The following is a 24,251-nucleotide window of genomic DNA, read 5'->3' as shown; positions in this document are numbered from 1 at the left end:
GCTCCAGTTTGTGACTATTCAATTACAGATCTACATGGGGGTCAAAATTAAAATGACTATTTCAAGAAACATGGAGAGAGAATATTTACAAGGGCCTGGAGTGACAGGACAAGCAGGAATGGCTTCCTACTGACACAGGGTAAGGGTTGGGACATCGGGAAGAAATTCTTCCCTGTGAGGGTGGTGAGGCCCTGGCACAGGTTGCCCAGAGAAGCTGTGGCTGCCCCATCCCTGGGAGTGTCCAAGGCCAGGTTGGACAGGGCTTGGAGCAGCCTGGTTTAGTCCTTGCCCATGGTACAGATGATCTTTAAGGTCCTTTCCAACCCAAACCATTCTATGATTTTATGATTCTCATACAGATGTTCCACATAAGCCTAACAGCTGTTTTCAGATAGCTCTGTGGGTACAGACAATACTGAATGTTGGTATGTTATGGTATTCTAGCAGGATTGAGACAGAACATCTTTAAAAAAAATAAAAGAAAGAAAACAAGGTCTTGACTTGCAGTTTTTCCTGATTATCACCATCCATAAGGTATTCCCTGTAATTCTGAAGAACGGATACCTGCTTTATGCTTTCAGAAAGCAGCCCAGCATAGGGTTTCTGGGAGAGATATTTCTGATACGCTTCCAGGACCATCAATGCAACTTCAGAATGGACAGCTGGATCCAGATGAAGAGCAGTCTGCTAAATACAGAATCAGAACACAAAACTTTATGTCATTTTAAAAGGTCTCTACAACTGTATCGTTCAGTTGCACTACAGAGAAATAAATCTTAATCTCTTTCTGGCAGTTCAAATTAAATATTACGATATCCAGGCAAAATCTTGCCCATAAGAAAAATCGGCCCAACATTTAAGAATTCTGGGCTCACACTGGGCAAACATAAATAGATAATTTAAAAAAAAAAAAAAAAAGTTGATCACAATCACTTTCCATGTGCATTTCATGAATTTATAGCAATTAATCCAAAAATCCATAGATGCCATTTTAAATTACGTAACACAGAAACTGGAATTCTTCCCTTTAAAAGCAAACCCAAACCACATCACCATGTTTTTTGTATGAAAACACAGTAATTTCCTCTTATCAACTGCCACATTACAGAACTGTTTTTCTCCATATCAGAAGGCACAGACACGGCCCTGTTAATGCACAGCAAAGATCTCTCTGTTCATTTTCCCTACCTTTTCCCTTTTTCTTCACATGTCATCAAGAAACGGGGAGAAAAAGTCAATATTTTTGTACAAGCACCAACACAGCAAAGAGAAGAGTTCAGAATGACCAAATGCCCAGGCTGCAATGCTAAAATGGATTGCAGAACATAGACAACAGGACTTTTTTTTCCCCAATCTATTTTTGTTTCTCTCTAAAATAGCATTTACCCTCGAGTGGATCCTGAACTGATGAAGTTCCTCCTATTGGGAGGAACCTAATATATGGACCAATTTCTAATCATTTAAATAATGCTCAGGGTTCTGAAATTTTTCATTTCAATCATTAGTTTTCTTGCATTGTGAAAGCCATACCTGGATACCAGCACGCAAACTACAGCCACACAAGTCTCCTACACACTCCTGGGAAGATTCCTCTATTTCTGCAGCCACAGGCATCTTAATCTTAATCATAAAAACTGTCCTGTCAGCTGTTTCCTCTTGTTTAGAGAGAGGAAACTCTCGCTTAAATGTCTCTTTTAATCTCAGCTACAAGAAAGCAGCGTGAGCAGAACGTTATAAAATTACTGTGAAGTTCCCATCCTGTGCTATTAAGTGCACAGACATTATATAAAGCATGTAATTAACTGTTTTCCAGTTCATTTCTAATCCCAAGTTGAGTAAAGCTTTTGCTCTGAAAAACTGAGGAGTTTTCAAAACTGTTTTCAATGCATACCTGCTCCCCAAATCCCCAGTTCAGCCCTTCCAGGATAATGCAGGCAAGCTTATTCTCCACTGTTGTCAGGCTGTAATTTAATAACCAGTCACGAATCAGTGCTATCTCGGATGGAGAAGGCTTCCACAGGTACAATGGCAGCTCTTTAAACAGGTACAAGGAAACCTTTGAGGACAGGAAAAAAAGGATAATCAGGACTCAACACAATAATCAGCATTATGCTCTTCTGTCTTAAAGAGTGGAACAACCAAAAAACCCCACAGACAGGTCTTTACACAATCCATTCATGCCAAGACGTATCTTGTGACACAGTCTGGTTATGGCCTCCAGTTTTAACTGCTTTAAATGATGGACATTGTCACTTACCATCCCAACCTTCTCAATGGTCTCTCTAATTCGATCCAGCAGTATGGAAATAATCTGTGTGTGGATGCTGGCAATGGCTCCCAAGAGTTCTCGACCAACTTTGGAAAATGTCTCTCTTGTGGAAAGGCTAACATAGGACACCTGGGAATATGAGCAGGAAGAAGTTACTGGTCTTGGCTGACCTTCACTGGCATTGAAATAAAATGTCTTTTGGAAAACACAGAACTGAATTGCTCAACTGGTCATCGTGCACAAAGATTACTCATAAATGCCAATATTAAAATGAAAATGATTGCCCCAAAAGACAAAGAAACTGCTATGTCACAGTGCTAAACACAAAGTCCAAAATTAAGCACAGGACCAACACCACGACACACTAAAAAAATTAGCGCCAAAATCTAGAGACCACAACAGTAAAAACACCACACAAGGAAGTTCAGAGCTACAGGTTAGATCTGCATCAGAAAAATAAAACAACAACACAAACCCCCCCCCCATTTTTCTTCATTTGTTTCATTCTGGATTTGTTTACAGAAATGCTGTTCTTTTTCCCAGAAATAAAAACCAAGTCCTTCAGGCCATTTTAATTCAGCACCAGATTATAAATCTCAGAAGTTGCCCTTTCTTAGTTCCATGGTAGAATAAACAACAGAAACCAAGAAAGTTCCACACCTTCCACTGTTAGAAATGGAAAGAGCACTTCCATCCTTCTCCTGAACGGGCCAGTAACATCATCACTCACCTCATATATCTCCAGAACAATGATTTTGATAAAATCCTCATCAACATCAGCCCGTTTGGTTTGTGCCATCTGAGCAAATGTGGTGAGCAGACAGATTTCTTCTGAGCAGTTCATTGACTGGAGATACTTTTCAAAATTTTCGAGGTGCTGTGGGTCTAGGGAAAAAAAAACAATCAAGTGAAAGAAACATGATAAAAGAAGTGTTATAGGACAGATATCAACATTTATACACTCACTCACACTCCAGTTCCGGAGAAGAAACCAGTAACAAAGGAATTATAATCACTGGAGTCTTGTAAATTAGTAGCCTCTCTTCAGGAGTGGCTGGAATTCAATTTTTAATATTATTTTAATTATGCCATGTCAGTCATCCACAGGAAGAACTGCTTGAATCTTTCTGCTTTTTAAAAACAGTATCACAGTTTTGGCTTCCATTACATACTAGAGCAATTAATTCCACAGATTAAGCCCATATTATATGAAAGGATTCTAGTTTTAATCAGGACACGGCCAGGAGAAGATTAAAACTCAGTCCACCCAGGCACAGCAGAGAGGTTTTGATCAAGATGAGAGACATTGCCCATTTCACATCCCCTGATCTCAAGCAGTAATTAAACTGGGGAGATCATTCTATGACGATTACAAATAAAAATACTGCAAGTATTTTGCCCTGGGCTTAGATTATGCCTAAGAGTTACAAGGAAAAGTGAGACTCAATTTCTCAAATTCAATACAAGAAAAAATACTGGGTGCACTTGTTTGGAGCATATCTCTGAAAACAGAGAACTGAAGCTGCACAGGAAGGAACAGTGAGATGGTGCCAAACACAAATAAATATTCCTTTCCTAAGGTTGGGGGACAACAAGAAGGTAAGGGTACAAGGAAACCTCCACGGGGCTTTAAAATAACTTAAAATTAAATAATTTTAAAATATTTTATTTAAAGTAAAATAATTTTAAATTAAAATAACATATAACAAAATAGAATTTCTGCAGCAAAGCAAGGACTGAAAGCAGCACTTGAGCTGCAAAAAGGTTTGGAGAGTGGTCTGCCTCCTCTGAAGCACAGCATGCCAGTAAGAACTGTTTACAGTGATTTTACCACAGCAGTGGAATATACAGAAAAAGCACTTATTGTGGCACTCAGCTACCCAACCTGTACAGGCACGTGCTCAGCGGGCTTGTGATTAAACACTTGCACTTAAGTTACAGTCTATTTTAAGGGCTTTCAAGAATTTTGCAACTGTACCTCAACCTGAGAAGGTCAGGCTTGTACAGGCAAAGCACCTCATGAACAGCAGGTTGGAGGATTGTGCAATTTAAGGATCAGTTTTTCCATACAGTAAGATAAACTACGCTCCTGGTAGATACAGTAGACACAGAGGAGATGTCTCATCCATCAGCCTCCCTCTCCTAATGTTATACTTCATCCTTATGGCAGAAGTTACAGAGAATTACATTCTCTTGTTTGCAGTTTTTTTAGGGTAATGCAGAAGGATATGAAAAAATGACTATGCCATTACTGTATCTAAAGGCACAGCACAGTGACCCACAGCGTGGGGAAGGGGTTGTCTGTGGGCTCCTCAAACCCACACCAAGCCATCACCTGAGACTGAAGGATGTGGACAAGGAATAAGGCAAGAAGAGACCCTCCACTTAAATCCTGTCATCTCACAGTGGGGCCACCACATTTTCACCACGCACTTGCCAACTGAGCCAATTCTCTTCCCCAGACCACACTACAATTCAAATTCAGAGACACCCTAAAAATCAGTGGCTCCTCAAATCTTGCTACTGGCAGCAGGGAAACTGACCAGAAACAGAATCCTAGAATACTAGAACGGTCTGGTTTAGAAGAGGCCTTAAGGATCACCTCATTCCAACCCCTTGCCATTGGCAGGGATGCCACTCACTGGAACAGATTGCCCAGGTCCCCATTTAAGCAGCCTTTGAACACTTCCAGGGACAGGGCAGCCACAGCCTCCCTGAGCAAGTGCTGTTCATCAGGTTCTCACGGTCATTTGCAATGGAAGCAAAGACAAAACTGTTCATCTTACATTTATAAAACTTAAGAGAACACATGCTTGTAATCACACAGGTCTGAAATATCAAGGAGAAACTACTTGGTCATTGCTTGTCAATGAAAACATGATATCCAAAGCAAGTTTATTATATACTCAAGAATACCTCAAGTAACTGGATTTTCCTTAATTCCCCATGGGGGTATTTTATTATACCTGATATGTCCATAGTCCAGAGGTTGTCCTGGTAAGTTCAGCTCCCTCACAACACTCCATTTCATCAAGCAATTTCTGACTATTCCTTAAAAGCAACTATGCTCCCACCTCTACATATGCAAGCTTAAGCTTCCATCAATTACCCAGGCTTGCTGTAGATTCACCACTCTTTTCTCAAGCTTAATTTGGGAAGGAAAATCAATAAAAAGGTTCTCTCCCAAGGGAATGTTAATGTCACAGTCTTCCAGGGTATTAATTACAGTAAATTAAGCATTATATTGATGTCAGTCAAAAGAAGGTATTTCAGAAGATTAGATGGATTTCACTGAAAGAACTGTTGATATTCCCTGTCTAGACACTGGTGAAAAACAGCATTGTGCTGACATCACCCACTGAGGAGAATGAAGAGGATAAAAATATCCTGCATCAGCATACCAGGGAATTTAAAACAAAAAAAGTTACCTAGAAGCAAAACAATGCCTGAAAAAATAATAATTTTGAAAATAAATCAGTGTTTGTTACTGCAACTCACAGCATCATACTACATTCTCTTTGAGATGCAGTAAAAATTGTACAGCAAAAAGAAAAATAAAGACATTCTACTGAAACAGTGTTACTGTTGCTGTTTTGGCTGTAAAGTGCTAATCAGATCAGCACCTCATCAAGTGCACACAACTACAGCGCTGATACCTCTCTCCCACTCCGTGTAAATTGCCTTAAATGTTAGCTGAGCTTGTACAGAGTCAGGACACTCAGAGACCTCTCAAGATCACCGTTTTCTTCTGCTTCTCCACCAAAATAGTCACCTGGCCTACCACCCAGCTGAAAAGTACAACTGACAAGAATGAGATTTGCTCTCCCACGAGACAGCAAAGAGGCTGTGAAGTAGGGAGTTCCTGCTTTGTTTACCTGTCCCCCTGTCAGTCAAGTCCCGAAATATTTTCCATGAAGGCAGCAGCAAAGGGAAAGTAGCATTCCAGCTGGCCTCTTAATAACTCTGCTACAGCTTAAGCCACCACAGTCACTGTGGAGATCAACACAGGACAGAAGGCAAGAGGAAATAGAAAGAAAAGGTGCCATTTAGGACAAGAAACACATCAAAAGAAGGTTTGAGATAAGGGAAACACATACTTGTGGAAAACTAGCAGATCTCCCACAATGCAAGTTACTGAAGCCAAAACTAGGAGGTTTAGGGGGAGGTGGAAAATGGAAACTCTAAAAAAAAATATTATTTTACTGTCAAGAGCTCAAAAGTCAGCTCACCAAAAAAAAAACAACCAACAAAAAAACAAACAAACAAACAAAACAAACAAAAAAACCCAAAAAACCAAAAACAGAAAACCAAAACAGAAAACCAAAAACAAACCAAAACAAAACCAAAACAAACAAAAACACAAAATAAACAACAACAACAACAAAAAAAAAACAAAAAAAAAAAAAAAAAAAAAACAAAAAAAAACAACAAACAAACCAACCCAACCAAAAGACTACCAAACTAAGTGATACAGAATTCTCTATTTTAGTGTTTAAATCTCGCTCTCCAAATACTCCTGAAGGTCAAGACAGGAAGTGGTACAATAATACAAAAGATGTACCTACTGCATGGCACTCTTGCACCTCTGAAGGAGCCAGAGAGAAAAATAAATGGACAGTAGATCTGAAAATTGCTGTTAAAATAAGAGTCTGGGCAAACAATTACTGGAAAACCATGAACTGCCCAAGACATTTCTAAGGCCACTGGAGCAGACATGCTGTTGAGGGTGTATTTGACAATGCAACCTGCAAAGAATTAAACCCACAGCTGGTGCAGCAGTAGCTGAATGGATTAGTAGCAGTCCTGTGTGTAGGAATTTTACCTTTGAGCTTTTGCTTGCAGTCAGCAGGTTGCAGAGCAGAGCAGAGCTTTTCCAGGTGCTCGTTCTCAGCACAGTGCATGACAAAGAAGAGCCTCCAAAGCATGTTGCTGGATAGTGTTCCATAAGGCATCTCGGACATGAATAACCAGACTCCCAACCTGTTGGATTTGAAGAGGCAATTAGAAACAGTTTCACCCTGAAAAATCCCAACATTTGAAAAGGAGACCTATGCACACATTTCTGCTATACAACAGAACTGGGAATGTGAGGATGTGTATTAGCACCTCAAATTCTGAGTTAACATCATTCTGAACTGAGTAAGTCCTCAGAGCTTCTGCCAGGTGCTATAATCAATAGCATAATTCCTCCCCATCTTGATGCTACCAATGCACTGAAAAAATCCTACGTCTTTCAGCCTTGTCTAAACCATTTAAGCATTTAAAGCTACTCCAAATCCCAGTTTCAAATATCTAACTCCTCCAAGATGCAGCCAGTATAAATCACATGGGACAACCCACCTTTTGGCCTTCAGAACATGTAGAACAGCCCTAAAAAACAGCTCATCAAACTCCAGTTGCAATTTTTCCAGAGAATAGGGATGTGCTACTGATCCATATTGTCTGTTGGCACTAACATACTGGGCCCAGTGGTCACTCACATGACAAAGTGTCATCCTACACAGCAGAACAAACAAAGTCAAAGGGGGATCATTAAGTATGTCATCACCACATGAAAACATTGACAAGGCCAACCAGAACAGAGTCTGGTCACAAAAGACATGGCCCTCTGCCTTCCAGAGATTTCTGCAGAAATTCCATTAATATAAAATTTCTACATTCTCCTTCCTTGGTTTTGCAGGCAAACAATGCAAATTATTCTGTTATACCAAATTAATTTGTGTGTGACCTTCAGAGCCTTAAGATAACTGTACACAAGGAAATGGCAGTACATGCAGAAAGCTCATTCAAGAAAAATTATACTGAGAAAGTTACTGCTCACATAACACAAGAGGAAAAAAGGATTTTGTTACCAATTTAACTGTATTGCCCGTTGAGAACATGCTCCTAGAAGCCGTAGTAAGGGACTGACAGAGATTTAAAAATAAAGAGCAACTTTTAGGTCTTGATTACATTTACTTTGGTTTTTTTGGTTGTTTGATGGTTGGTTCGAGGGGGTTTTTTGGCAGCTCTGAACTTTAAACCAGGCCATACGAAACAAACTGAGTCACATCACAGAGAAAATGTTCTCTTACTTGATGAGATGACCAATTCTCTTCACAAACTGCCGGTACCGTGCTCTGTTAAATGTTTCTAACCCTGTAGACAGAAGTTCCACTAAGGAGTTTGCAAAGGCAAAAATCTTCATCATCTCCTGGGGAGTTGTTTTCTCAGGAAAATAAGCACCTAAGACAAAGACACAAAAATAAGACCAAAAAAGAGTGTTAGTTTTGGTTTTTTAAGTAACTTAAGCAGCACTCAAAGCAACCATTCACCATATGGCTGGCAAATAGTGCATTATTTGCCAGCTTTATAGTGAATTGAAATGTACGTTTTTGTTTATGAAATGAACAATAACACCTGTTAAGTATCAAAGTACAAATAAACTGTGCAGGTTATAAGAGACTTCCAGCAAGAAATTATCTTCATGCACTTGTCCAAAGATCTTGCAAAAAAATCGAGAAAAATCACAGTAAGATTACAGCTAAAAGGCAAGGGGGAAAACAGTTCTGGAAGCACTTTTGGGAGTTAACCACCAACCAGATCCAAACTCAGGGAAAAGATTCCAATGTTGTGCATGCTAGCAATGTTGTCCTTTTTTAATTCATATATACCCTTCCATATATACTTGCATCTCATCTATTTATTTAGCCTGTGAGTTGTTGCTCAGGTTCATTATTACTTCACTCACAGAGCCTCAAAATGCAGCAGCATTCTTGGCAGTGGTAGTCATTAATACAATTAGCACAAGCAAAATTAGGAATAACTCTTTAGCAACTGATTTACCTCCAGACTTAAACCCGAGGAACTGCTGAAAGAGTTCATGGAATGGAAACTGTGACAACAGAGCAATCAAGTCATCTTCTGAAAGCAGAATCCAGCTTGTTTCAGGATCCTCATCCTACAGACAAACACAGGTGCTTTCAGTAGGTTCACAATAAAACCAGTGGTAAAAGTGCTTCACTACTGTATTGATTACAGTTTTGTAAGCAGCAACCCAAACGTTTTGAATTCTATCTGTTAATACCCATTCCAGGAAGCTCCATGCTCTACAGGGATAAAAGCAGAGTAAAACAGAAGTAAATTTCAAATCATGCTTTTTAACTTAAAAAGTCAGTTTTTCTTCATCTGTTTCACAAGGATCAATAAGCTTGAGCAAAAGTGTAAAAGGAAAAAAAGAGAAACAAAAGTAAGTCATCCGCTGTACCTCTTCTCCTCCTTCGTCTACAAGGGTCCAGTTCCCAGATTCCTTCCCAGACGAAGAGGAACTTTTCCTCTCACTTGGTTTCATATGGCACATGAAGTCCACACGATTTCTGGTTTAAAGTGAAAAATCAAGTGTAAAAAAATATAGAGAATCAAAAACTCTGAAACATCTTTTGTTACCAATTTAACTGTATTGCCCGTTGAGAACATGCTCCTAGAAGCCGTAGTAAGGGACTGACAGAGATTTAAAAATAAAGAGCAACTTTTAGGTCTTGATTACATTTACTTTGGTTTTTTTGGTTGTTTGATGGTTGGTTAAGAGAAGTTATTGGAGTTAAGAGTTAAGAGAAGATATTGGAAAAAAAAAACCAAAAACCAGATACAAGAAGGAGAAACTAACAAGTGCAGCAGGAAGCTGCCCAGGCAGAAAAGACCCTGTGGGTGCTGGTGGCAGTGGCTGGACATGAGCCCAGGTGTGCCCAGGGGGGCAAGAGGCCAATGGCCCCGTGGTGTGGCAGCAGGGCCAGGGCAGTGCCCTCCCTGTGCTGGCACTGCTGAGGCACCTCCAGTGCTGGGGCAGTTCTGGGCCCTCAGACAAGAGAGACATTGAGGGGCTGGAGCGTGTGCAGGGAAGGGAACGGAGCTGGGGAAGGGTCTGGAGCAGCAGGAGGGGCTGAGGGAGCTGGGGGGGCTCATCCTGGAGAAAAGGAGGCTCAGGGGGGACCTTCTGGCTCTGCAACTCCCTGACAGGAGGGGGGAGTTGGGGGGGATCAGGCTCTGCTCCCAAATTACAAGTGAAAGAATAAGAAATGGCCTCGAGTTGCAACAAGGGAGGTTTAGATTTGATATTAGGGAAAATTTCTTCATGGAAAGGGTGATCAGGCACTGCAACAGACTGTCCAGGGCAGTGGCAGAGTCACCATCCCTTCAAGTGTTCAAAAAACATGTGGATGTTGGCACCTGGGACATGGTTTAGCAGCAAACACGGTGGTTCTGGGTTAACAGCTGGACCCAATGATCTTAAAGGTCTTTTCCAACCTGAACAATACTGTGATTGTGAATGACTCTCTGATAATCTGATATCCTCAGAGACTCACACCTTCAGTAAATTATCTTCCAAGTATCCAGGACAACATAAATGGTTCTCAGCCCTGTACAGCAAGGTCATTTAAATATGCAAGAAATATCACTCTTCTTGCGGATGTGTAAGAAAAATGATGTTTAAAAAAAAATTAAAGAAGAATATCATCTTTCAGAAGAGATACTCTACAACATTTAAGGATAATCACCTGATGAATCAACAGCAAGCAGGATGGTGTAGGCCAGCTCCACACTATAACTTCAAAGCTGGATTAGCTGGACACCACGTACCTTTTCCTAAGACTGGTCCTAGGTAAGCTGAGCTACCACAACTTAAGACCCTCCCTGAAAGAGTTGCCTCAAATCAATCCAGTTTAAGTTCCATGTGTTAGACCACCTTAAGACTGGGATGCTAGTTTTCAGACTGTAATCTGTATAAATCCCTAGCTGTTCAGACAAACCAGCCTAACGTACAGAAAGGTTATATAAAAAGTTAGATGCTACAATTTTAACCTGGAATGTACCAGCAGAACTCTGCAAGCAGTGCCACAGAACTCCAGAGTGGTAGCACCTTCCTGATCTCCTTGAACTTACACACTGATAACATGAATGAATTAAAAATTAAATACAACTTCTAAGATACTGATAAACCAAATTCATACTCATAAACCAAATTCAGAACTCAAACTTGTTCCTGACATGCAGGAGCTGTAACAGACCAGACTCAGCTCCTTTACCAGTAAGTACAGACAATGTGCAGGCTCTGAGTTCTGGTATCAACAGCTGAGAGCATCACCCCAGATACATTAAGTCAGCCCTTGTTCAAAACAGAAGTATCAAAATGCTCTGGCAACACACATCCCACAACCCCTCAGGATACACTGGTTTCCCCAGGCAGCTCTAAAAGGGAAATGTGAAAATAAAACTGTTGAAAATAACAGCCTCAAATAAACAGACTCCATTTAACTCAGGGCCAGACTTTCAAGATCACAATAAAAACCCCAAATACCAGCAATTTGATTCTTTGACCCTAAAATTTGGGCAGTGGGAGACGTAGGTTATACATTTTATCTGAAGCATGTAACAGTTTTCACTAATGACTGATTTCATTAACCAGCTTCTCCAAGCGCCACATATTCCTTCTAGTTAAAAAAAAAAAAAAAAAAGGGCGATGAAGAATAAATGAAGAAGCCCAGCCAGTGTTTATACCAGCTTAGCACCTTTACTAAGGGGGTTCTGTTGCAGAGACAGAACAGGCCATCATGCAAAGCCAGATCTATTTCAGAAGTCACAGCAAAAAAATCTGCAGGTCTGTCAGTGTTCACAAGCTGTTTCACAGCTGAAAGCAAGCTGCATCCTACTGTGTACAGCAGGAGAAGGTATTGCCAAGGCTGAATTTTAAGATGAATGAGTAAACAGAGTTTGAATTAAACTGTGACTCTACTTGTGCCTGTTTTTATGACTTTGCCTGCAATGAACTTCCAGAGTTTTTACAAGTAGATTGTGTGTCATGTTTTCTACTCTTAAATAATCAGAACATATTTATAAAAGCATGTTCATACTCACTTGACAGGGGACATAAGCAAGGCAAGAGACTGCATGAAATGAAAGACGCCTGACGGGTTATCCAAGACTTTGATCTGAAATTAAATGCAAAAATCTAAGTAAATCCAAATAAGTAAAACAAAGGGCAAATTAGTTTTAGCAGAGAAATTCACATTTCTCCCTCGCATTTTGTTAAGACTGAAACTTATCCATAAAAGACAGCACCCACACACACACTAGAGAAAGTATTGCCATGGAAAAATATTGTGAGTTGTCCAAAAGAAATACTTAAAAAAATTACAGGAGGGGAAAAAAAAAAAAACAAAACCACCGCAAAGAAAGAAAATGCCTCTCTTTGTTCCACATGAAGGTCTGGGCACCAGGGGGAATTCAGACATTGAGCACAGGGGAAGTTGGGATCCTACCATATTAGGTTAATGATTGGGCTCAATGATATCAAGATGTTTTTCAAACCTAAATGACTCTATTCAATGCTTTCATTGCACCATTTGCCTTTCCTGTTAGTGCAATTGCAGTCCTTTTCCTCTGGCTAGATTTCCAACATTTTATCCTCTTGGAGGAGCAAATACATTCTTTGAAAAGAATGCCCCGGTGCCTTTGGATATCTGCACTTCCTCTGATCTATACAAAGGGAACACTTTCCTCTGCCCCTGAAATCAACTAATAAACTTTGCAGTGAAACCAACCCCATTTCCATGTGTAGGATAAAAAAAGTCTGTTCTTCTTCATCCCTTACACATCACAGAGCTGCCTCCAATCTCACTTGTCTCATATACAGCTGCTGCTTCAAGTCTAAATATTCTTTCAATTTCTTGGAGAACAATCCTAAAACCTGGTGCATGAGGCCTTCTGAGGCCCATGGCAAGCCCTTGACTCTCTTTTCTGGAATCTCTCTAGTCAAGAGGGAAGTGTGCTCCCCTGTTAACCTGCACAGGGTTGGGCTATCAGGGCTGAATTCATCCCCTGACAAACCCCTCACCGTCACCACGATTCCACACACATGGAAGGACTGTCAGTCATCAGGGACTGACTAGGCAGGAGACACTCTCCTCTCTCACCCTCCCCCACTCCCACTTTCTGACAATAAAGAATTAAACATTCACACCTGAATGAATGGACAAGCCCACTCGCTGATCCCAGCTGGACACCGAAGGATGTGGTTGAAGAGGAAGAGATGGTCACCTGGACAGCCAATTCTTTGCAGCACAGAACCCTAATGGGAAGTGTATTGGAATCATGTAAATAATTTCGAAGTTAAATTCTTTATAGTCTTGCTAACTAGAGTAATACTGTTTGTTCATTTCTTTTCCCATGTTTTCTAACAAACCTCAATTTTCAGAGCATGTTACAGGAGAACAATATTTAAAAGTCTGTTTGCTTGGTTTATGAGCCACAAACTGTTTTATTTGGTGTAAAACAATTAATTTTTCTACAACTGCATTAAAATTTATTATTTATTATTATAATTTATTAATTTATTTAGAAATCAGCAATAACATAAGTTTCTCAAACATGACAAGTCTGAATAGTTTTAATTTCAAAATGAGCAAAAGCATAATGAAGTCCAAAATGAGCAGTACTGGCTGCTCAGGTGTCAGTCCTCATTAATGCTGCATGACTTCATCAAACAAGGGAATAAATTCTAAAGATTTGCTAACATATTCTGTCCCTCAAGTAGAACAAACCACACAAAAAAAAAAAAATCATTGCCCGTGGGACAGTGGGAGAAGCAACAACACTTTCAGAAATGACTCCTGAATTCATCCCATATGTTGGATCAGATATATCCATGCCTGCTCCCTCACCAGTCTCTGCAGCCACATGAGAAGGTCACTCTGAAACTGAGGATCCTCAATAACTCTGCGAGTGAAGCTGAAGAGGACACTGACACATTCCTTCAAGTGGCTCAAGTCTGAAGAAAGATTCTCTGACTGCTTTGAAACTGTAAATTAAGAACAGAATTAAAAAGCTTTGACAAGCAAGTAGCAGCACGAGCAGTGGGTTTGGGGCCACATAAAAAACTGCTCTCTGTATCTATAGATACCAAGACATTTCAACACAGCTGCTTGTTAAATCTGTCAGAGAACACTTTACATAGAGTACTTCATTTAAGTAGTTTATAATTAAGCACTGGACACTAATTATAAGACTATACCATGGCTACTTGCACAAAAGGCCTTCCCTCAAGATTAACTTTGTAAGAACCACCATTAACTATACATACAAACAATCTGGGAGGTGGGGTGGAAAGAGAGGAGGACTAAGAAATAAAAATATCTGGGGCAGGAGGAGGAGAAATACTTTAGCCCAAAGATTACATTGGCACAAACTCAAATGAAACACTCAGAATGAAAAACAAAAAGATAATTCTAAGTATTGCAGCCGTAAGATTTCAAATGGCCATCCAAGAGGAGGAAAAATATCCAGCTCATTTTAGAATTGTGCACAATCAGTTTGGAAAAAGAACTCTATTATATATTGCCTTGGACAAGAAAAGATTGGGAGTCTGGGTGTCCCATCCACATGATGTTTCTATACAGTAATCAGTGTCAGTCTGCAGCTCAGACAGAAGTCACTCCCGCATTCAGTTTGCACTCTCCAGGAGAGTAAATTAAGAGAGCTGAAGTATTTTTCCTGTGAGAAAAAAGTTTCACTGATCCCTACATAAGATCAACAGCCTTTTGAATCAGAGGAGGAACACTCCAGCACAGAAATCCCACCACAAGACTCCAAAACTGCAGGTAAACAAGGCGCTGGGCACCCTGACCCCCAGGGGGAGTGGTCCAGACCACCAACACACCTTGTTCTTGCTGCTGAAGGGCCACAGACCTCAGCAGGGACGAGCTGCTGAGCAGCCTGTAAACGTAGGACTCCACTTGGAGCCGGGACAGCACCGAGGTGTACGAGTGCAGGGCCAGGGTCTGGTGCACGTGCTCTGCCTTGGCCTCAAACAGCTTCTTCAGCTCCCCCAACACGCCTTCGTTCAGCTCCACGGTCTGGTAGCGATGGTGACCCGTCACCTTGCACTGGTCTGCACAGACACCCTGAAAGGAGAGCGGGTATTTCATGTGAGAGGTTTTGCCATCCTGTTGGGTCAAGCCTAAAGGAAACTAACTCTGATATAACCCTCTCCTCAACAGATTTTAAAGCTTTCATGAAAGGGGACGCTCCATAAAGGGGAAAGACAAACGTTTGGGAACATCCTTCGCACTTCTCAGAGCTGCTGGTTACCACAGACTTGTATCTCTGACTTCCAAAAAAACTCTGTATACCTCTGTAACTCAGATCTAGAAATGGTCATGAAGTGGCTTTCCTGCAGCACAGAGAGATGTGAACAAAACCAGATGTCTCACTCCCAGTGACTGCACCTGCTTCTCAGTTTATAGATTTTCCACAACTACTTGGATCTGCTATTTTAAAGCTAAAACACACACTGAAACGAGATACTTTCTAAACTCCCAGAACTGATAATCTGTAGCAATTCCCCACTGCATGCTTAAAATTTTCAGAAATTAACTGCACTCTTTTTCCCAAACTGAAATCAAAAGCTGAGTCCAATTTTCCTCTGCCCTATCTCCAATTCTTCAGCACAAGAAAACCACAATAGAAAACATTCCCCTTATTCTTTTAATAAATAACATTCCTGTTACTTTTTCAATAAATAACATCCCAGAAAACATTCTTCAGAACCAGCACTTTGGAAACTTAGCTCGAAAGTACCCCTGTGTTTCCTAAATACTAAAATAAGAATTTCGAATTGGTATCAAGGTATTCAATAAATATATAGTGAATCAGGATGGAATAAAGCAAGTAGAAAGCTTAGCCAAGTGTCTGATGACCAGTGGGGATGAAGTCAAAATTGTTTTCAGTATAGAAAGTGATCACCACAAAACTGAGAGTCCAGTGAGGTTCAGGGTTATTCCCCAGGAAAAAGGATTCAAAACTGTTCAGTTTCTCAGCTCTGAGGAGCTGCACTCACAGAAACACCAATGAAAGCTACCATGTGCATAGGTATTTAGCACCCTTGGACAATTTGGATGATGTGTTGGCTATAAAGAGTCAGAACAATTTCATTCACTCCCACTGCAATGCTGAGCTCCAAAGACAAGTGACACAGAACAAAGTCTGGGGGAAACCTTTTCTGATGTGTGCCCCAAAGAGCTCCATAAATCCCTCCAGTTTGCAGACAAAAATGTGGCAGAGTACCATTACCACCCTGGAAGTAGCTAAAGCCACAGCTACACTTACAGAGAAAGTTACTAAAGGTGGATGGACCCCTCACACTCTCTGCTTTGAGCAACAAGGCTGCCCCAGAGCACAACTGGAGCTCCTCTGCAGCTGCCAGCTCTGACAGCAGGAATGACATCAATGGAAACTGTCCCTGCAGGCAGCAGGCCAGATGGGACATCAGTGCTACACTCACTGCACCACATATCCCCCCCCCTCCTGCCTGGAATGCTGTGGTGCAAACTTCACCTGACACCACCGGCAGAACTGGGCACACACACCTTTCTGACTGACTGCAGACACCAGACTGACCCCTAGAGGGACCACCAACACACAACCCACCACCTTACACTCATCAGAGGTTAAAAATCAAACAACAAACTGCCTTAAAGTCTCAGCAGGATGATAGTCTAAAACACTGGGGGTCAGTGGTGAGGCAGAAAGCAAAGGCAAGAATCTCCGGATGTGGAACTGTTGAAGCAAGTCCAGAGGAGGGCCACAAAATTGGTAAGGGGAAGGGAGCACCTCCCCCACAAAGACAGCTGGAGCTGACAAGAGAAGCTTGTGTGGAGATCTCATAGCAGCCTTCCAGTACCTGAGGGGGGTCTACAAGGAAGCTGGAGAGGGACTCTTCATCAAAAACTGTAGTGATAAGGACAAGGAGTGATGGGTACCAATTGAAAGAGGAGAAATTTAGGTTAGATATTAGGAAGAAACTCTATACTGTGAGGGTGGTGAGACACTGGAACAGGTTGCCCAGGGAGGCTGTGGATGCCCCAACTCTGGCAATGCTCACAGCCAGGTAGGGTGAGGCCTTGAGCAACCTGGTCTAGTGGGAGGTGTCCCTGGTCATGGCAGAGGGATTTGGGACTAGATGATCTTCAAGATCCCTTCTAACCCTTAACATTCTGTGATCCTTTTTAGGCAAAACAGCTTAAGCACGATAAACTCGGCGGCAAGTAAAATTAAATTTCCGGAATCACATCCAAAGAGTTTGGGCTCAAAAGCAGCTTCAGCAACAGCACCTGCACAGTCTTCTGTTGTTCTTTGAAAGTCCACAGTCTCCCCTTCACATTTTGGCAGTCAGTTGTCATGGCCTGCAGCTCTGCCTCAGCCAGCAGCAGCTGCTTCCTGCAGCGCATGTAGTTCAGGAGCAGCTCGTAGAACTCGTGCCTGTCTTGATGGGCCACGCTTTCGAATTCCTCGGCATAGGAGTCGACATTCTCCAGCCACGAGCAGGGCTCGAAGATCTTCAGCTGCTCCCTGGTGAAGGGCACCAGCTCTGGCTCGCTGGGGAGCTCTGGGTACAGCCTCTCGTGGTGCAGCAGGGGTTTCACTGCCATGATGGTGGGTCTCTCATAGGACAGCTCAGCTGACAGGTCTGGATAGACCGACCTCAGTCCCGGCCGCTGGACACGCGCCTTGGACTTCTCAGGGAGCTGGGAAGTGCTGGGAGGAAGCTTCTCTGAAGAGCAAGCAAGAGGACTTTTAGCATCTTGCGTGTTTTCAGCTCCCCTGTCCCGCACAAAGCCCAGCACTGTCTGGGAGCCAGCAGCACCTGGCTGGAAGGTACTGCTCAATACATCGGGATTTCTTGATCCACTGGCAACCGCCTCCACGGGGCTGTGAGGTTTGTCCGACTCGCTTTTCCCACTCTTCTCAGCATCCCCCACACATTCCTCATGGGAAGGAGCAGCTTTGAACTCTTCTGCACCCGTGGGAGGCTCCAGAGTCGCTGTCACAGCCCCTTCACTTGCTGAAGGTAAATGACTCTGGGGGATGTCACACACATCATTCACAGTTTTCCCGTCCTCTACTTCATCTCTGAGCTGAATTTCTGTAAATTCTCCAGGATGTTCCACTTGCACCTTCCTGGCTCGAGAAGGCCCTTCTGCCAGAGGAGGGAGGAAGACATCATCAGGCTCTTGTACCTGAGACTCTTCACTACTTTTTTTCTTTTTTTCCTAGGAAAAATAAAAATTAACAGTGTCACTGCCAAGTGAATCTCTCCACCTTGCATCCCAAATCCCACCATCACCAAAAGCAGTATTTGTCAACATCACATCTCCAACAGCCCGTGACATATTAAATTTCATAATATTAAAGATAAAAACAAATATACCAAACAGATCTTTGTTCTGTAGTCGCCCTTTGAAGACTGACTGTCAGTGTGTATTTTCTTGGTCAGTTCTTGCACAATGCTTCAACATTTGTAAGTAAATATCTATAAATATCACAGGACAGAATGTTGCGTTAACATAGAAAATAATCAGCATAACAGGACCCTGACCTCTAAGGAAGTCACTGCATTTCACTGTATTACAGGAAAAAAAAGTTTGTGATCCATCTTAAGTTTCACAGAACACTTTAATGAATAGAAAAATATTTTCAAAAAAGCAGTTTCAGAACAAAGTCTGCAATATAACCCCTAACTACATCCTAAAACCATCACAACATCTGAACAATTACTGAAATACCTACTTTCAATAGGTCATACACCCCAGAGACACTGAAAAACTTAGTAGTGCCATCAAAATTGTAAATCAATTTTAAATTAAGACTAGTTTGAGAGCAAATAATTCCCATAAACCTAGTCCAAGGTGTAGAATAGCCTCCTTCCCAAAGCGCAGCACAGAAAATCCAAAAAAAATGTTGATAATTCGTAAATCATTTGCCAAGTTGTAAAACAAAAAAAAATTGTAAATTGTGTCTGTACACCTACCAGTTCATTAGGAGTGAAACTGACAAGTTAGGTCACAGTGCTCCAGTTTTGGATGGCCCAGATAATGCGACAAAGAACTAAGGTGAAACTAGTACAAGCTCTTAATATCCCTTCAGGACTGGGGAAAAGATGACAGTTTTAGAAACTTGCTGACAGTGTCACATATATTTTTACCAAAAATTTGATACACCTTTGCCCTAAGAGAAAGCACAAACGAAAACAGCTCAAAACAAGGCACTAGCTCAACCTTGATCTCAAGCCTAATTTTACTCCACACAGATGCTCACTGCTCCTTTACAAAACAGAAACACTCTGGCTTTGCTTTCATACTGTTCTCCAGCGTATTAAAACCCGTAAGCAGTTCTGATCACAAAACAGCTCTGACTCACCCCAAGGCCAGCTAAAGCTGCAAGTGAGAGGTTAAAAATACATCAGTGCAATTTTTAAAGCTGGGACTTGTCATAATAAACATCTCCTGACAATTAACTCGAAGTTTGTAATATCCACAGGATACCGTATCACTGAATCACATTTCTGACACTGTACCGACCCACATACTTCACAAATACGTGCTGGTGCTTTCCTCTCTACAATCTCAAAGTTCCCTCTTGCAGTCCTTGTGCAAAATAAACTCCCTTTCTCTCTCAGTATCCTGTATTCCTCCAAAACGCTGCTGTTTGATAAGACAACTTAAACTTTACGGAGTGCCTTTCAGCTCTCACTTTCCAAGGCAATAAAAAAATAAGCCATAATCCTTAACAGGGATTTCATCTGAGAAAGGATGAAGATGGGAAAAATCAGGTTCTGAACTAACATGGAATGAAAACCTGCTGTTCTACCAGAATGCTGAGGTCTACCCTTAAGTCACACGTCAAAGTATCACAGACTGAACTTCCTCTCTCTGGCTACGGTAGGAGGGAGTTTAGGTGATGAGCTCAGCACTGCATGACTAAATAAGAAAGCTAAAAAGAAATAATGGCTTATAATCACAGAATGATTTGGTTTGGAAAGGACCTTAAAGCTCAACTCGTTCCACGTCCCTGCCATGGGCAAGGACATCTTCCACTAGACCAGGTTGCTCCAAGCCCCGTCCAAGCTGGCCTTGGACACTTCCAGGGATGACTAGGCTCATTAGCCTTGTCCCATGGCTGACCACTCTCCTCTCCTGCCATCAATGGCACTTCAAGCTCTGAGGACACCTGCAACCTTTCAGGAAACACACCCTGAGTAACTGAGTGCCATCCACAGAAATAAGCAGACACAAAGGCTCCTCTTCACCAGTTCCAGGTGGCTTTGCCACCTCACTTGTGTTTCAATCAGCCTGGTGCTACTGGTGCTGCACAAGCTTAACTTTGGGGCTCCTATTTTCAGAAAGCCCTGGGCTCCATTCCACCACTTGGCAGCTCAGCAGCTGAGCCAGCCTTTCTCCCAGCTCACAAGAATTCCAGCCTTTCAGAGGATTACAGCTGTTTCTGAGGCATGGGAACGGAAAAGTCCTTAATGTGACTGACCCCAAACTGCATCCTCAGGCATGCCTGGGTACGAACAGAGGTGAGCACAGTAATAGCTACAGAAATACCAGGAATGGGTCATGTGCAGCTGTGGAGAATTATGGGTTCTCACATGTGACACGGCCACTGAATTTTTTCATGGTGAATTCCACCTGGAAGGGAGGGCTAAGGACTGGAGTCACCACACACATGTCCTTAATGACCTACCAGTGGCACCCATGACTCACTGCCTTCCTGCAGGGAAGCAATTCTCTTGAGGCAGCAGTTTTAGGGTTCGACCGCTTTGCACACACCACGGGGCTGAATCAAAACCAAAACAATGACACACTCACTCTCCTGGGACTGCCTTTCCCTCCAATTTTAACTTGCCTTTGGTTCAAGAATCACAGCCATTTAGATTTAACCCTTTTTTTACACAATACCAGTCAACTAATTCATCATTTTCACAGAACTTTTTTTTTACTTTAATGCCCTTGCTCTATGATGTGCAGTTCACAAGAAGAAAGAGGTTAAGAAGCTAAGGGTAACACTTCCATTTTGTGAGGCGAGATATTTCAGCTCAGATCATTCCCAAGAAACTACTGACACTCGGTGTAAAGAAAATCAACCCTTCAGAAAGCTGTCAGTACTAACACCACGAGCAGAGAACACACTTAAAACAGCATTAAAGCCTAGGAAGAGTGATCCTCAAAAACTGTAGCACCAACAGATGATGAGGTAGCATTGTCATGTGCTATACATGGCCTCATGTTCTCAGCACTTCAAAGACAGCTCTATACAAATGAGATGTAGTACCACAGAATCACAGAATAGTCTGGGTTGGAAGGGACCTTAAACACCATCTCATTCCACCCCCTGCCATGGGCAGGGTCATCTTCCACTATCCCAGGTTGCTCCAAGTCCTGTCCAACCTGACCTTGGACAGTTCCAGGGATCCAGAGGCAGCCACAGCTCCTGTGGGTAACCTGTACCAGGGCCTCACTACCCACACAGCCAACAATTCCTTCCCAATATCCCATCTAACCCTGCCCTTTGGCAGTTTGAAGCCATTCCCCCTTGTCCTGTCCCTCCATTCCTTGTCCCGAGTCCCTCTCCAGCTCTCCTGGAGCCCCTTTAGGCACTAGAAGGGGCTCCAAGGCCTTCCTGGAGCCTCCTCCCTTTCCAGGATGAACACCCCCAGCTCTCTCAGCAGGACACTACACTAAAACCCCGTCAAAGCTGCGAAATTCCGTGGCTGCCCATTCCCCCCGCCGCCCCACAGGACACGGGACACCTGAGGAGGCCGCGGGACAACAGAGTAAACACCCTGTTTACATCCTGCCCCAGCGCAGGGCCTATCACACACCGCCAGCTACTCCAAACCCGCGTTACTAGGAGCGCAGAGCAGCAGAAACCCTTTTTACAACACAAACAGCAAACAACAACCAACAACGTCACCCCACACACACACGCACACCCCTCTACCCCCCTCCCTCTCCCTCCCTCCACCATCAGGGGCCGAGCGAACACGGATGTAAACACGGCCTGGCGCGGACACCGGCGGGCGCGGGACCCACCCCGGTGGCCGCAGGGCGTGCGGACGCCGCGGGACACCCCTCGCCGCCCCGTCCCCCCCTCTCGCCCTCGCCCCCCTGTGCCCCGTTACCTTGGCGCGGCCGCGGGCGCGGCGCGGAGCCCGCACGGCCTCGGCCATGGCCCCGCTGCGCCCGCGCTCCGCCCGCACCGCACCGGGCCCGGGACACGCCCCCGCGGGCACCGGCCAATGGGAGAGCGGGACGGGGAGGGGGCGGGGCCCCGGGGGTGGGCGGGGCCCCGGGGGTGGGCGGGGCGGGCGTGAGGGGAGAGGGGGCACATAGAGTGTCCGTGGGGACGCGCGGTCTGTCAGAGGGATAACGCACTGCTATAGGGATCCACGGACTGCCGTAGGGGTCCACGGACTGCCATAGGGATCCACAGACTGCCATAGGGATCCACAGACTACCACAGAGACCCACGGAGTGCTGTAGGGACCCACGGATTGCCATAGAGACCCGTGGGCTGCCATAGGGACCTACAGAGCATCCATAGGGAGCCACACAGCGCTGTAGGGACCTACAGACTGCCATAGGGACCCACGGAGTGCTGTACGGACCCACACACCGTCCTTGGGGAAACAGTCCACAGGGATCCACGGACTGCCATAGGGACCCACAGATTGCCATAGGGACCCACGGAACACTGTAGGGACCCACACATCGCCCATGGGGAAAGACAGCCCATAGAGGCCCACAGACCACCTGTGGGACCCTCTGAGCACTTTAGGGAACCAGAGACTGTCCATAGGGAACCACCATCCATAGAGACCCACAGACCATCCATGGGACCCTCAGAGCGCTCTAGGGACCCACAGAATGTCCCTAGACAGACCATTCATGGGACCAACTCACAGACTGCCCATAGGGGAGAAGGGTCCACTAAAGGAAACCACAGAACCTCCGCAGAGGAGCTGGGGTCTGCTGTAAGGAGCCCCCTACATAGGGGTCTGGGGGAAGTCAGGGTCCACAATAGGGACACACAGACTGTCCATTTGGACCCACACACCACTACAGGGCCAAGGTCCCCTGTACAGACCAACAGACCCTCCATAGGGACTGGGAGGAGACCAAAGTCTTCTGCACCACTTGGAAAGCCATGAGGCAAGGGAAGTTGATGAAGGGGAGATTATGAAGAAAAAAAGCCGTTTTGGCACCCATGAACACATAGACTTGTTTCCCAGTAGCTCCATGTCTGGACACTCCTCTTCAAAGCTCGGTTTTCTTGGCCTAGGTCTGTGCAAACACTTGGTGTTTTCATAGAATCCTAGTCAATGAGGTTGCAAAAGACCACCAAGATCATCAAGTCCAACCATTCCCCCAGCAGTGCCTAGGCCACCACTAACCCAAGTGGCACATCCACACAGCTTTTAAATCCATCTGGGGATGGGGACTCCACCACTGCCCTGGACAGCTGTGCCACAGCTTGACAACTCTTTCAGGGAAGAAATTTCCCCTAATATCTAACCTAAACCTCCCCTGGCACAACTTGAGGACATTTCCGCTCACCCTATCATCTGTTCTCTGAGAGCAGAGCCTGACACCACCCCCCTGGCTCCTCCCTCCTGTCAGGGAGTTGCAGAGCCAGAAGGTCCCCCCTGAGCCTCATTTTGTCCAGGATGAGCCCCCCCAGCTCCCTCAGACGCTCCTGCTGCTCCAGACCCTTCCCCAGCACCCCTGTTTTGGTATCACTTCCGTGCATTTAATGAATGTGCAAGCCACTGGGGACCTCCAAATCCAGAAAAATCTAACAGCAACTATTGTGCTCAGTCAGCAGAAAAGCCCCAATAAAGAAACCGTGCCATGTATTGCAGAGCAGACACTCTTCCAGGGCAAACAGCCCTACGTGGTCAGCTGTGCCTGTCTAATAGCAAGTACTTGTCCTTGTGCCAGTCTTATTTGGGGTGTTTTCTGCCACATCTGTGTTGGTATTGAGCAAGGACTGAAATAAAGGCTGAGCGAGGATGTGCTCTGAAGGTGTCCCACCCCAGCCCCAACAGAAAGCGAACAAGACAACCTTTAAAAAAACCCCCACATACCCAACACGTGAGACTCAAAAT

At 43.8% G+C, this 24,251-nt stretch overlaps 1 protein-coding gene across 2 annotated transcripts in view; it reads right to left on the bottom strand.

Annotated features, from left to right (window-relative positions):
• The window catches only part of EPG5 (ectopic P-granules 5 autophagy tethering factor), a 56,902-nt gene extending 34,566 nt beyond the window's left edge, over positions 1-22,336 (bottom strand). The window contains exons 1-15 of one of the 2 annotated variants that reach the window (XM_051803657.1): positions 22,266-22,336; positions 17,413-18,351; positions 14,961-15,204; positions 13,966-14,102; positions 13,266-13,373; positions 12,161-12,234; positions 9,516-9,624; positions 9,095-9,209; positions 8,344-8,494; positions 7,610-7,765; positions 7,092-7,249; positions 3,000-3,154; positions 2,258-2,398; positions 1,892-2,056; positions 565-687 (exon numbers count right to left, since the gene is read on the bottom strand). In XM_051803657.1, coding sequence (XP_051659617.1) covers positions 565-687; positions 1,892-2,056; positions 2,258-2,398; positions 3,000-3,154; positions 7,092-7,249; positions 7,610-7,765; positions 8,344-8,494; positions 9,095-9,209; positions 9,516-9,624; positions 12,161-12,234; positions 13,266-13,373; positions 13,966-14,102; positions 14,961-15,204; positions 17,413-18,351; positions 22,266-22,313 — 2,823 coding nt within the window. In that variant the 5' untranslated portion in view covers positions 22,314-22,336. The remainder of the gene's footprint in view (positions 1-564; positions 688-1,891; positions 2,057-2,257; positions 2,399-2,999; positions 3,155-7,091; positions 7,250-7,609; positions 7,766-8,343; positions 8,495-9,094; positions 9,210-9,515; positions 9,625-12,160; positions 12,235-13,265; positions 13,374-13,965; positions 14,103-14,960; positions 15,205-17,412; positions 18,352-22,265) is intronic. The other variant, XM_051803658.1, reaches the window with a different exon arrangement.
• Between the last annotated feature and the right edge of the window lie 1,915 nt (positions 22,337-24,251).

Source organism: Manacus candei, unplaced genomic scaffold, assembly GCF_025592945.1.
Source record: "Manacus candei isolate 608988 ecotype Guabito, Panama unplaced genomic scaffold, ASM2559294v1 h1tg000059l, whole genome shotgun sequence".
NCBI classification, from domain to species: Eukaryota; Metazoa; Chordata; class Aves; order Passeriformes; family Pipridae; genus Manacus; species Manacus candei.
This window is presented reverse-complemented; position numbering and strand designations above follow the sequence as displayed.